Source organism: Branchiostoma floridae, chromosome 3, assembly GCF_000003815.2.
Source record: "Branchiostoma floridae strain S238N-H82 chromosome 3, Bfl_VNyyK, whole genome shotgun sequence".
In the NCBI taxonomy this organism is placed as follows: Eukaryota; Metazoa; Chordata; class Leptocardii; order Amphioxiformes; family Branchiostomatidae; genus Branchiostoma; species Branchiostoma floridae.
In genome coordinates, this window is record NC_049981.1 from 31882846 (window position 1) to 31897960 (window position 15115).

Here is a 15115-nt window from a genome sequence, read left to right on the forward strand (position 1 = left end):
GAAATTTAAATCCATGCATTCCATGTGAATAAATGTTTGCAGCCATTTTCCCACCAAAAGTGTAAATTGCACTATCATTTTCATGATACGTATTAAATGTTAGGCAAGTATACAAGCACCACAAATCATATTGTTGTATCACTCATCTATATGATGAAACTAATTCCTTAGCTTTGAACTTGTCTGAACCTACACAATGTATCATGCAAACACCACGTCACAGCTCAAATAAAAGAAATGTACACGCTAATATCGTATTGTTACTTTTTCAGTTGAGATAATGATTACCTGTGATTGATTAGAATAGCTGAAAAACATGTTTGCCAAATAAAAAGGACATCTACGTGCACATTGTGGGTTCATCAAGAAGTACAGAAAGTTGCAACTCAATTAATGAATCTCCATCTCCCTCATTCAGATCTTCATCAGTGATGTCTTTTAAAAACATTTGTCTTTCTAAAACGCTGTTTTTGATTCTTTACTTTTTGTCCAATTTTTACACGTGTGAACTCTTATTCACAGTTTGACAAAAAATGAAGTATGCAAAAAACTGGTTCATAAAGCAAGAAAACTGCACTACTTACTTACTATATATTGAATGATCTTTATTTGCATGTTCCTGCCCATGTGGGCTAAATGCAGCAAATCCCGTGATGGGATACTAAAGACTAAGATGTAAGTACTATAACATGTAGTATTACAATTGAATAAACAATACATCTGCACTATGCTATCATTATATTTAACGTTTACATGACTCTTCCCTTTTCTTAAAACATGTGTATACGAACTCACAGAGTTTGTGTTGTACAAAGTTGTCTGTGGTTGTCATTATATGTACAAACAGGTTGTCGTTGGTTAACTCTTTACATCGTGTATCTACATTAACAGCACTGATAAAAGAGTTGCGCATGTCATTGTATAAAGAACACTCTAATATAAAATGGACTTCATTCTCTATACGGTTGGAGTTACAAAGTGTACAGAGTCTATTATTCGGAGGAGTATGGTTGTATCTTCCCACATCAATACGATTATGCGATGGTAATCTAACGTAAATACATAGCGTTAAAAATGTGTTTTTATCTGTGTTACAATAAAGCAAGCTTCCCGTGCCTGTACTTCTCTGAAACTATACCTTGAATGTGAAAAAGTAGCTTGCCTATTATCCACAGATGGCGTACCTTGAGTATTTTTTAGAAACAGGTGTTTTCAACCACTTGTTATGAAAACCTATAACATTATTGTGATGCTGCTCAGATAAATCCAGTATGGCATGAAACTGCCTTGAAGCAACTCAATTACGATATTATTGTCCACTGGTACTTTTTGTAAACAACTGGAGTACTGGTATTACTTGCCAAGCTGGCACTACATTCATCATGGCTTCCATATTGTTGGCACTTTTACAACTATCCAACAAATTTCACTTCTACAATTATATTCATGGCTACCTCCCTAGTGTCTCTTCTACAAGTATAACCATTAGGCATGTTTGACTATTTTGGTCTATCTGACCACGCCCGAAGAGGAAACATTCTCAGCTACAGTCGTTGTTTCAGCACCTCCTACACCCCTATGTTATGTCCTTCGCTTCCTTCTCCTCTTCTTCGGTGGAGCCCTTGTAGGAAGCGCTGTAGATGCATGTACAGACAAGGTAAATTTGAGATAACATGTCGTGGGTATGGCATGACACATTGAGGCTCCAACAGTTAACACAGGAAGTTGCTATGCATCTGGAATCTACTAATAGTACTGGGCTCCACATTCACCATGCCACCAACTGAACTACCTGGCCGGCAAACTCAACTGGCAATTGTTCTCTGCCTATCTACATGTTTCCAGCGACCTGTGGAGCCTGGTGGAGGCTACTATCCACCCTCTGTTTGAATATGAAGACAATGTAAAATTCCCCGCCCTATGACTGAGCCAGATACAGTAGATGTCATACCTGATGCACCATCTGATGGTCCCACCTCTCCCGGTACGTCTGTCGATCCGCTGTTGTCAGCCAACTCTAAAAACCAGAAACATCGTCAAGAGGCTTGATAACGGTGTTGAATTGCTGCCCTGTCGGCAGCTTCAGCGAGAAGTACTTTCTTCCAGTAGGAAAGGAAACGTTCTTTACGTCTTGCAAAGCATTTCGGACATCTGGTTGTGGACACCTTCGAGGTGAAAGCTAACGCATTCTTTTGCTGCAATTGGTAGCCTTTTCTTCGAGGCAGTTTTGGCGTCAATGTTGCCATCCGTTGTATGCAGGCCGTGAGACGCCGTTTCATAGTGCTGCTTTTGTAGATACCTCGTAGGTACCTGTACTGTAGACATCGTCGTTGTTTCAGACGTGTGTACATGCGTGTGGGCAATTCAGCCTGACGTAAACAATATATAAGTAAGATAGAGATATCAGATCATCAGAAGGACATACTCCGAACATACGTTTGTAGGGTTGCATGCATTATACCTGGAAATGCCCTCTTCAAACGATGTGCTTCCAGAACCAACTGGAGCCCCGCCTCAGACAGCGCAGCCTTGAAGACCTGGGTTGTGGCCTCCTCCCCTCTCAGCTTCTTCCACTCCTCTAGCATGTCCATGTAGCGGGACTCGTCGTCAGGGTTCCTGTGGGCGATGTCGCTGACAGCTGCACTCCCAAAGCCCAGAAAGAAGGCCAAGTTCTTCCAATACGGCGCCACTGCCTCCTTGATGTCGTGGAAGTATGATCTAGTACCTAGGGACGTTTGTCATATCAATTAGAAGATCGCGTTTACATCTGTTATATGTAAGCGCTGGCCCAGAATCGCCTTGACGCGGGCCACTCAATCTAACGATAGGGAGACCCAAGTAAGTAAGCTTTACCGTCCTATCTCTTAACTTCCCTAAGATACAAACTTTCCAAATACTTAGGCTCACCTCAGTGCTCGAGAAAAATCAGAGCAGAACAAAATCATTCTGCATTGAAAACGTGGCATGCCGTGAATGGATAGATTCGGCAAATCTTAGTTTCTGACTTAACATAAAATAAAACAAACAAACAAACAAACAAACAACCCGTCATGTACCTGCAATGTGTGTTGAAACCAGTTGTCGCCTCACAGGCTCTCCGGGCTCTTAGGGTGCCGACTGACCGCCGTCAGATCCTTCCGTGCCGTAGGCTCGTTTGTTGCGCCCTGGGAGAAAGATTGATCGTAGATTCGGGGTTTGTTAATCTTATTCACTGTGTACAAAACATACTGTCATGCAGAAGGCTAATGAGGCCGATAATATGTACTTCTCTCGTAATGTATGACTGGGTAAATCATGACAAATACACCAAGATTCGTATTTTTTCCCGAGGAATGAAAAAATGTATTAGGCATTGATGTTTATGGAATAGAATAAAGTCCAAGCTGTGTTTACCTTGACTTTGCTGTGAGAAGTGTTCCCTCTGTGCGGTTTGTTGACCAGGTTGTGTCGCCAGCTGTTCCCCGATGCCGTAGTGCCGCGCCCAGTGCCGCTCCTGTTCCTCCATTTTCTCCGCCAGGAAGTCCTGTCCTTCCTCCCGCAGGACCCGCACGAACCAGTCGTACGGCTCCTGCCGCCTCCTGTCATCCAGCATCTCTACCAACCTGGGAACCAATCTTGCTGGTTTCGACTCCATCAGCACCCAGACTGGATTGTCCTCACAATAACAACAACAACAATTAGTAGATACTTTTGGACTGCTATTTTTGTGTCCTTCCCTTTATGCTATCTGGTTTGAACAGAGAGCATGAACAAGGTAGGCGCATACATGTGTGTCAACATGTATACATAAGAGGGTGAAATAGAGTAATTGTCTAATGTTATGTTGTTATTGTTGTCGCGATCGATCAGAAGTGCTGACATGCATGAAATGTGTTCTTAAAGTTATCTGGAGCACAGCTTAGTCATCTACGACGTTAACCTACATGGGACACCTGGCAAGTATATGATGAGAATCTAAGTACAATGTACAAGGCAAAAGGCAGCCCCGCCCGTTACTTCATGTAAAGGGTAAAACTGGTGGGGAGGTCTGTCGTAGCTCAAAACGATTTGCCGCGGCAAGTCAATTTTAAGGATGACATCCGGGCGCTCATTACTTTTGTGATGCCGGTTTATTGTGTCTATTTTGAAATTTGCTAGCTTGTTTTTTTTTTTACCCATCTTGTTTTTTTACGCGCCATCTCATTATTTTTGCAGTGGATGTCATCCATAAAATTTACTTGCTGTAGCCATATATTCCTATCTTTATTTCCTGAGACGTCCGTACGGCTGCGATGAAGCGAACATCATGAATTGTAAATACAGGTTAGGAGCGTATCCAAGACAAATAAAAACTTTAATGTCAGGTTCATGTTTACCTGGATGTCGCGGACCTCAGCCGGGCTCAGCTTGTTCTCCTGTTCCAGCCGTGTGAGAACAGCTGGGAGGTTCATGTTGTCATACAGGATCCCACGATTGTGGAACAAGGTCACCGTGCACGGATACCTCAGTTCACCTGTGGAGATGGACAAACAAACGGCACACATAACTATATAGTATTAGACCTGGTCCGGTTAATGCAGAGACATCATAATAGCTTAGAAGGTATCTAAATAGCTAAACTTTGAACAATACAAGAAACTTTGAAACTTTGAAACTTACAATACAAAATAGAAAGCCCGATAAAAACGACGAATGATAAAAAACGTAAAAACAACAACAGCCGTAGCCTAACTTCTGCTTGGAGAGTAATGTCCTACAGCCCCAAACAGCAGTGCCATTTTGGGGCAAAGTTCAAGTACTTCGAGTTGAGTTGCTTCCTAACTATGGCGCTTCGTTACGAGGAAAGTTATGTCACATTTCTACTCATTACATGAGTATTGTTCACTTGAATTGTTGACAATTTTGTACCATACCGGATCTGTCTTCGGTACAGAACAGGGTATAGTCATAACTTCAATCCTTTCAAGTACAGCTGCGAGCGATTTCAAAAAGCATCCAAAGTCCTAACGGTAAGACAGGCTTTACTAATGGCTATAAACGGGACACAGGGGCATCCAAGTTAACGTGATCATGAAGAGAACTAGCAAGTTTTTGGTTTCCTAATTAACGTTGTTCAGTCGTTACGGACATCTTCAAGATACTAGTAGATCTATAAAGATCCCGACGTTACGCTCAAGGACTGAGAACAATCTCATTATTTGCTAAATATAACCTTGACAGACAGGTAAACTGTTACACTATGGTCAAACTGAAGGTTTGAAGACTTCAACTCTGCTTTACCTTTTCTTCCCAGCGCCTTACTTCTCCATAATCGTTCACATAAAGTTGCTTCTGCGGGCTGGATTCGTGGTGAAATCGTTGATGAGGAAGTAAGACGACAAGGACGGGCTCATTGAAATGAAGGGGGTGCAGATTTGCAACAAGTTGGAAACTTTTATATAATACACCGCAAGGTAAGCTAATGTTCCCACAATTATTTAATGTCAACTTTAACCTAGCGTTGTTTTTGTCTCGGCTGTTTAAAATCTATTACATGAGGGAAACACCTTCTTTATCACACACCTGGTTCGTCCCCGTGCACGCCATTGGTAAACACTTGTCTTGTCGTCAGCGGCCCCACCTTTGTTCCGTGACGTCACACCTGGTGGCGACCTTGGCGTCAACCTGCCAGAACGGCGTGTTGTCGGTTGGCCTCGTTTTGTTACCTGTTGTTGTATAACTTTGTAGTTCATAGCTGGTGGCACATAGGTCACCAAGTTTCCTCCATGTTTCAGTAGCAGAGTATGTTTTTATAGCTAGGGTTTGCTATCCCTCCCCCTTAGTTCGCTTACTTGGCACGAAATACGCCAGCTTAACAACAGTCCTCGCTGGGGTTTTAATGTTAGGCCTGAAGGGGTGTCTTCAATCTAGTGGTTGCTGTCTATCTATCTAATTGTTAGTGCTGCAGCTGGTATGCGGATACAGCGGTTGGTGTATGCGGATACAGTGGCATCCGTAAATAGTTTCATTGGGTCTTTAGATCAAATGAACAAAGTCTTGCTATTTTTTATTTGTTATTGGGTGGGCCGACTACTCACTCTATGCAGCCAGGGGCTGAATTGCGAGGAGCTTACAATAGGCGGGGCTAAATCGCAAGGGTCTGGAGCGAGCTGCCATTCGGCGCCACTCAGGTGACCTCAATACGACAGTATTGGCCCAGGTGCGGCCAAGGCACTGTAGGTTTTGGACCACTCACACCGCACCATCGCACCAGTGGCGGGTTCTTTAACGTGTCTGGGGTATGGCTCTCCCCAGACACGGGACCTCCATTTAACGTCCTATCCGAGGGACGGCCCAAGCCGAAGGTACTCATTTTAACCTGAGTAAAGTGAGTAAAGTCGTGTAAAGTGCCTTTCCCAAGGACACAAGATCGGTTACACGCAGCTGGATTCGAACCCGCAACCTCTCGGTCACGGGCCGAACACAATACCGCTGTGCTACGCGGTCCCACATTGTTCTTCGTTACACAACCTTCTTTACTTCCTCAGTAAGCGTTTAGACGACTCCTTATCACACGGTGGCAAGGATGCTTAACGTTTCATGTTAGAGAACATTCCACGTCAAGTAACTACATCACAATACAGTAGGTTAAGTTCGGATTGCACTGACTCTGTCTAGTTCATAGAGTACCGATAGTATTTGTTTCATTTTGAACTGACGAAGGTTAGATGGTAGTCGAAACGTTTAAGAATTTAAGAAGTCTGTGCAGCGAAGAAGACTTTGTTGAAAAGATACCGAGGGATGTTCCGATGGAAATGTGTAGGCCTAAGAACACTTGCAGCTCAGGAATTCGTTCAGGTATTCGCTCTTTGAAATTATATATTAAATGAGACAAAGTAACTTGCCTATTGTCCACAGGTGTCACATCTAGAAGTAGTACCTTAGGAACAGGTATTTTCAACCACTTGTTAAGAAAACCTATCCGTTAGAGCGGCCATGTCGTCCGAACCATAAGATACGGCATCTGTGTGTCTCTGTATACGGACATTACTATGATGCTTCTGAAATAGATAGGGTCTTGCATTTGAAAATGTTCTGAATTTTTGCCCACTGGTTGAGAAAAACGCAGAAAGTCACCCTGTTATCAACAGGCTGTACCAGGTCTGTGTTTATTGCCAGGAACTTCGGTCAGGGATCTTTAACTAAGGTACGGAGAACCCGGATGTGGATGTATTCTGTTGATGATTAAAGTCAGTGATTATCTTCAGAATTCTGGCTGAGTTGTAGAGCGTGCACGACAAATATTTTTTCAAGGAAAGGACTCGTAGAGTTCAAGCGAGACAAACGGTGAGTACACATCAATTCTCCTACATGTAATGCAATCAGGTTAATAAGTACAACGACTGAGGTTACTTTAAATGTTACAGAATGCACAAATATCATGTTAGAGTAACGTTACAACGCATCAAAACAAATTTTCTTACTTCAACTTAGGCATTTCCTCGAAATAGCCTTGAAGCAACTTTGAGAATGACGATATTATTGGCCATTCAACGGTTTCTTATTTTCAAACATCTCATGAAGCTGTTCACTGTGCCACGAGAGCATGGTAGTCATGGTCAATGCAAAATGCCACTTTGTGGGTTTCTTTGAAAATTACTGACATAACTTCCGTTTGCTATTATAAAAGAATTATGTAACAGTTGGCGACCGGGAGCGGAAAATGCACAATGTGTCAAATAAGACTGGATAACATCTAACCCAAGAGGCCTAATAAGTAAGTATTGTTACTTTGAAGTTCCAGCATAGGTTACGTACATATATAATATACATTTGCCCGTATTTTCTTTGACAATGATTTTAGCTATATGCTGAGTCCACCAATAATATTATCTGCTCATGGCATGCCGATTTACCGGCGGATGTTGCCAAATAATAGCACAACGAATCCCTGAAGTTGACTCGATCGAGTCGATGCTGGGAGAAGCCATTGTTAGCCGCTGGGCTGCTAAAGGCTGTTACCGTCCGACTGTCAAATCACGCGCGCGCGCGGCCAGATTACAGTCTCGCGAGACCTCCCAACGAGATTGGATTGTCGCGTATTATGTGTAATTGATGCCTTAGAGTTACAACAGCGCATGTTTCAGTTACTTAAATCTTGACTCAAAAGACAGTTACACGTACAACACGTGTCAGGTCACATGCACGTACTACTAGTAGAATTGATAACGTAACGATAACTGTGCTCTAAGGTCCAGTGGTGTTGTAAAGATAATACCACATGAATGTACTTTTACACTGCATTGTGTAATGTTGCATACTGTGACATGGAATGCAAATGGCCGCAGTCGTTGAACATGGAGAAATCTATATTGACATTAGAAGTGCAGAAACATCAACAACTGTTACAGTAGAGATCATTCCCGGACTCCTTGTTTTATCACCTCCATATTATCACCTTGTCTTTCTTCTCCTTTTCTTCGGCGGTGCTGTAAATACATGTACAGACAAGGTAAATTTGAGAAATTGGGATGACATATTTAGATATGTCGTGGGTATGAGAGAACACATTCGGACATCAACAATTACTTCCAACTGGAAGGCAAGTAATTTTGTCAATTTTGTTTTGTATTTATTATTTCATTTGATCACTTGTAATATAACTTCTATTCCATTAGTATACTTCACATAATAATTTCAACTTATTTTATGTGCTTTTTTTGTTCACTTCAATTATGCATAATTCAATTATTTCTGCGACTTAGTTCTGGGGGAGGCCCAAGAAAAGCCACATAGGCTTCTGCCCACCCCCCGCATGTACTTCATTTCTGTATATACATTTGTTTTTAAGCCATGTTGTTATGTGCGAAGAAAGAAAGACAGAAAGAAAGTAAGAAAGAAAAAGAGAGAAAGAAAGAAAGAAAGTAAGTAAGAAAGAAAGAAAGAGAGAGAGAAAGAAGGAAAGAGAGAGAGAAAGAAAGAAAGTAAGAAAGAAAGAAAGAGAGAGAGAGAAAGAAAGAAAGAGAAAGAAAGAAAGAAAGAAAGAAAGAAAGAAAGAAAGAAAGAAAGAAAGAAAGAAAGTTGCTACGCATCTGGCCTCTACTAGGCTCCACATTCACTATGCCGGCAACTGTACTCCTTAGCCGGTAAAATCAACTGTTATCTATTTGAACACGAAGCAATGTAACTTTCCCGCCATATGACAGCCAGATACAGTAGATGTCATACCTGATGCACTATCTGATGGTCCCGCCTCTCCCGGTTCGTCTGTGGATCCGCTGTTGTCGGCCAACTCTGAAAACAAAAACATCGCCAAAGGGCCTTTACTTACGCTGTTGAATTGTTGTTAGTGTCGGTGCAACTGTACAGCGAGAAGCACTTTCTTTTTGCAGGGAAAGAAATCTTCCGTACTTAATTCATTCAAAGCATTTTGCAAACAAAAAGCATCAATGTCTTAACAGCTTATGAATGTATTCTCCAAGTGCACTGTTAAATTATATTGTAAACGAAAATCTTCAATTTGATCCAAATGGCTGGCTGAGAAAGGGTTTACCACTCCGTAAGGGGCGGTATAACCCCGTCGTGTGTAAACATGTGCGAACATGTGTGATCACGTCGACCGATGATGATGATGATGAGATAACATACATTGTACATTGTGCATTGTACAATAGCCGCAACCTACGATGTAGGTCGACCCGAAACAGCCTTTATTTATGCACCTTCGACGCCAGGAGGCGAAACATGACGCATTAATTTGCGCCTCCTGGCGTCTGGGAGCAATTTTGTCTGATTTTTGCCGCATGCAATCAGAAGCCTTCTCTTCGAGCCAGTTTTGGCGCCAATAATGCCATCTTGTATGCAGGCCGTGAGACGCGGTTTCATAGTGCTGCTTTTTGTAGATACCTGCACTGTAGACATTGTCGGCGTTTTTTTATAGATGTGTGTATGGGCAATTGAGCCTGAAGTAAACAATAGTTAGGTCTATCAGATCATCAGAAGGATCATATACGTTTGTAGGGTTGGATGCGTTATACCTGGAAATGCCCTCTCAGTCAAACCACGTGCACGCAGAACCCCCTGTAGGTCCGCCTCAGACAGCGCAGCCTTGAGGACCTGGGTTGTGGCCTCCTCCCCTCTCAGCTTCTTCCACTCCTCCAGCATGTCCATGTAGCAGGACTCGTCGTCAGGGTTCCTGTGGGTGATGTTGCTGACAGCTGCACTCCCAAAGCCCAAGAAAAAGGCCAGGTCCTTCCAATACGGCGCCACTATGTACTGGAAGTGTGATCTAGTACCTAGGGACATTTGTAAACATTTGGTCGGAATTTCTCAGCTTCATGTCAATTAGAAGATCGTTAACATGTGTTATATGTAAGAGCTGGCCCAGAATGATCACCTGGAATGACGTAGTATGGTCAGTAGTATAGGAGACGTAGTATATGAGACGTCGGGTCCTTGACGCAGGCAACTCAATCTAACGATGAGGAGACCTTAACAAGTGAGTAAGCTATATCCCTCAACTTACCTACGATACAAACTTTCCAAATCTCGATACTTATCTTTACCTCAGTGCTCGAGAAAAATCAGAGCAGAACAAAATCATTCTGCATTGGAAAAAGCCCTGCCAAGAATGGATGGTTCATAAATTCGGCAAATGTCAGTTTACGACCTAACAACCTGTCTTTAGTACCTGCAATGTGTGATGAAACCAGTTGTCGCCTCACAGGCCTTCCATGCTCTGAGGGTGTCGACTGACCGCTGTCAGATCCTTCCGCGCTGTGGGCTCGCTTCTTGCGCCCTGGGAGAAATATTGATCGTAGATTCGGGTTTTTTCTTATTCACTGTGTAGAAGGCTAATGAGGCCGACATATTACTTCTCTCGTAATCTATGACTGGGTAAACCATGAATCCAAGGAACGAAAAAAAACGTTATCCAAGGAACGAAAAAAAATGTATATGGAATGGAAGAAAGTGCCGACCTTGACTTTGCTGCGTGAAATGTTCAGTCTGTGCCGTTTGCTGACCAGGTTGTGCCGCCTGCTGTTCCCCGATGCCGTACTGCCGCGCCCAGTGTCCCTCTTGTTCCTCCATCTTCTCCGCCAGGAAGTCCTGTCCTTCCTCCCGCAGGACCCGCACTAACCAGTCGTACGGCTCCTGCCGACTCCTTTCCTTCAGCATCTCTACCAACCGGGCCCCCCTTCTTAATGGTGTCGGCTCAAACACCACAAAGAGTGGATTGTCCTAAAAAAAGCAACAACAGTTAATAGACACTTTTGTACTGCTATTTTTGCGCTCTTACTTTTATGCTATCGACTTTAAACAGAGAGCAGGCCTTAGGAGCGTATCCAAGACCAATAAAAACTTTATAAATGTCGGGTTCATATTCACCTCGATGTCCCAGACCTCATCCGGACTCAGCTGGTTCTCCTGTTCCAGCCGTGTGAGAACAGCTGAGAGGTTCATGTTGTCAGCCAGGAACGCACGATTGTGGAACAAGGTATACCAGCACGGCCACCTCAGTTCACCTGTGGAGATGGACAACAAACGCCACACGTCACTTACCTGGTTAGGTTTTGCAGAGACATCATATTAGCTCAGAAGGTATCTAAATGGCTCGTACTAAAACACTAAAAACATACACGCCAATACTACATTTCCTCCTTATTCTATTGTTAGATTCTAATCAGTGCAATAGGGTCAATACTGGAGATTACATTTCGGGTAACAAGCCTTTCACATACTCACGCCGTAGGCCTCCACAAAAAACGTACGGACAAAAGACGCGTACTGACTTATTTTTCTGAGACAGTGGAAGAAGAAGAATCACATCTTTTCTGTAATGTGTGGGTTCTGCGATGTTAGAAGGAGAGTAGTTTTCTTTCTGTCTGTAAACGTAATCATATAAGAGCCATGATGAATGTATGATTTTATTTTGTAAAAACGTTGCAGCTGGTTAGCTGAATTGCGAATTAGTTACAGGAGTCAAGCTACAAGCATATCTACACATGCATAAATTAGCAAAATCATCGGGACTAAACTTAGATATCGAATTTCGAGTAAAAACAGCAAAAATCTACAAGCCACTCAGACAATTTATACTAAGACAATGTTAAAAATGCGAGGCTGATACAAGAGAGGAAGATCATGGGCCTACAGAACAAGATCGTTGTTGTAAAGTGACTTCCGAATACATAGTCAGAGTACTAATGGTCTCTAATATAGTACTAATAGTCCTTAATATACACATTCAGACACTAGTCATCACTAGCATACAGCAGACGTAAGGCACGTAGGATGAAGGACATCGCATGTCTTTCAGTTTTGCTGATATCGTCTTCTGCTGAGTAAACCGTAGTAAGTGTCCGTGGGGCTGGTTAAGAATGCCCAGAGAGAAGACTCGTCCTGAATGGTATGTTCAAGTGTTCTTAATGTGGCTCTGTCACGTCTACTAGCTCGTATTGGGATGGATCAGAGTCAACAGAAAGTCCAATGATTCTCATACAACGCTTTTGAACATATTCAAGATATGTCCACCCTCACCTGTTTGTCTGCAGAGGACGCTATTCATATCCCAGGCGATGCCTAACATCCCCCTGACAACACTGCCGGGCATCGTCTCCCAAACCCTGTCCCGCTGGACCCGCCTGGCCGGCGCCTCCAGGGTTGGGTACTGCCGGCTGACTAACGTGCCGAACTCACGGAAGTCATCCTTGTTCTGGTCCAGCCAAATGACGTATCGAGGCTTGTTGTTCCTCACGGCAGTTTCCAGTCCGACCGTGAGCGAGGACTGGTCAGCAAGAAGGTGTCTGCTGATCACGGGCACGACAAGTTTCACGCTGCCGTGGGTCAGCAGGTCACCAGGAGTGCCTGTGACCTGCTGACAGATGTCTGTCTGGGGTAGGCTGTAATTCCCGGACAGATACCTCAACTCCCCCACTAGCCTCCCGACGAAATCCAGATCTTCTGCTGCGTGCAGGAGGACAACACGTGGACCTGGTAGGGAATAACGGGTTCACAAATTGTAGTATGTTTTACTAAAGTATGTTTGAAAAGTGTGAATTTTACATCAAACCAAGGACTACAAATTGGCAAACATAAACAGAATATATACATATACAACATATACGAAAATAGGCCAGGCAATTTTATCTAGATATAAAAATCACTTACCAAAAAGTACCATTATTCTGATTAAGGGGTCGGCCTAGGTTTCTTCGTCTTTTAAACTCATCTTGTATGTTGATTTTAAATGTGTGGCGTTAATATGTCAATAAAGATGATGTCAACCCCCCTTGCTCAGTAGACTAGCCTAGAGGCAAGTGCGATTTTTAATGAAGATGAAAGTAAAACGGCAAAATAGAACAGATCATCTTGACAAAGATAAAAATTGACATGTTAAAAGTTCATGTAGACTTCAAATCTATCGTATGTTGATATGCTTTTTGAGTCGAAATATCCCCAAGAATATTGCCGCTGAATGTTAAAAGCTATTGTTAACACTTTGAAGTGACAATTATCGAGATAGCTTACCTGTATCCATAGTGACTGACGGATGACGTCAGCAAAGTTGTGACGTCAGAACAGAAATTCAAGACTGATCTGATCTGGATCTGACGAGACTGACAGACGACATCCCAGATCGCGGTGTTATACTGGATCTCATTTTCTACATCCCAAAAAGCAGTGCCATGTAGGGCCAAAGTTCAAGTACTTCGAGTTGAGTTGCTTCCTAACTATGGCGCTTCGTCACGAGGAAAGTTATGTCACATTTCAACTCATTACATGAGTATTCTTTACTTCAATTGTTGACAATTTTGTACCATACCGGATCTGTCTTCGGTACAGAACAGGGTATGGTCATAACTTCAATCCTTTCAAATCATCTTAAAAACTATCCAAAGTCGGCACCGTAACACAGGCTTTACTAACGGCTATAAACGGGACACAGGAGCATCTAAGTTAACGTGATCATGAAGAGAACTAGCATGTTTTGGGCTTCTTAATTAACGTTGATTAGTCGTTACGGACGTCTTCAAGATCTATAAAGATCCCCGACGTTACGCTCAAGGACTGAGAAGAATCTCATTATTTGTTAAGTATAACATTGACAGACAGGTAAACTGTTATACTATGGTCAAACTGAAGGCTTGAAGACTTCAACTCTGCATTACCTTTTCTTCCCAGCGCCTTACTTCTCCATAATCGTTCACATAAAGTTGCTTCTGCGGGTTGGATTCGTGGTGAAATCGTTGATACGGAAGTAAGATAAGGGTGGGCTCATTAAAATGAAGGGGGTGCAGGTTTGTAACAACTTGGAAACGTTGATATAATACACCGCAATGTAAGCTAATGTTCCCACAACTTTTAAATGTCAACCTTAACCTAGCGTGGTTTTTGTCTCGGCTGTTTAAAATCTATTACACGAGGAAATCACCTTTCTGTATCACACACTTGGTTCGTCCCCGTGCACGCCATTGGTAAACACCTGTCGTGCCGTCAGCGGCCCCACCTTTGTTCCGTGACGTCACACCTGATGGCGACCTTGAGGTCAACCTGCCAGAACGGCGTGTTGTTGGTTCGCTTCGTTTTGTCACCTGTTGTAAAATATTGAATTGCCTTGCTATTGGAGCATAGGTCACCAAGTTTCCTCGATGTTTCATTAGCAGAGTATATTTTTAAAGGTGTTTACCGGATGAACTATGATGATTTTTAAAGGGAGGTTTATTTTTTCAATGGCTTGTTCAGTGCAAGGCCTTTACGACCACTTCTATGCAGTAAAATAAATAGATTGCATTGTATCAGTTCGCTTACTTGGCTCAAAATACGCCAGTCATCGCTGGAGTTTCAATGTTAGGCCTGAATTGATATCTTCAAACTAGTGGTTGCTGTCTACTATCTAATTGTGAATGCTGGTATGCGGATACTGTGGGATCTTCAGATTTGAAAGAGGCACGCCTTGATTCCTTGCTGTTTTTTCCAGGTTTATCATTAGCAATATGATTATTTAGAAAGCAGGGCCATGACACATAAAAACTACCATATGACAACTGCTTAAAAAAAAAACGTCATAGAAAACGGTGTCCTCTTAACCATAAGGTCTAAGGTAAGGTCTTAACCATAAGATGGGACATTTGTGTATCTATATGGATAATACTGT

The 15115-nt window shown here is 42.7% G+C and overlaps 1 protein-coding gene across 1 annotated transcript; it reads right to left on the bottom strand.

The window, feature by feature from the left end:
- Window positions 1–1581: 1581 nt before the first annotated feature.
- On the bottom strand, window positions 1582–13498 carry LOC118411837. The gene is made up of 13 exons (XM_035814325.1): window positions 13489–13498; window positions 12499–12951; window positions 11347–11483; window positions 10938–11199; window positions 10649–10756; window positions 9996–10253; window positions 9187–9252; window positions 4356–4492; window positions 3394–3655; window positions 3123–3164; window positions 2462–2725; window positions 1952–2017; window positions 1582–1634 (listed from the first exon to the last, which is right to left on the bottom strand). Exons 1-13 carry the CDS (start codon window positions 13496–13498, stop codon window positions 1582–1584), a joined length of 2118 nt encoding a protein of 705 aa, XP_035670218.1.
- Window positions 13499–15115: the final 1617 nt, after the last annotated feature.

What these genes read in the sequence shown, in the direction of transcription:
- LOC118411837 (XM_035814325.1), bottom strand. An exon ending in ATGAGGTCTGGGACATCGAG is followed by an intron (nt 11,200 to 11,346) that starts GTGAATATGAAC and finishes TGCTTTTTTTAG; the next exon opens with GACAATCCACTCTTTGTGGT. An exon ending in TTTCACGCAGCAAAGTCAAG is followed by an intron (nt 10,757 to 10,937) that starts GTCGGCACTTTC and finishes TATTTCTCCCAG; the next exon opens with GGCGCAAGAAGCGAGCCCAC.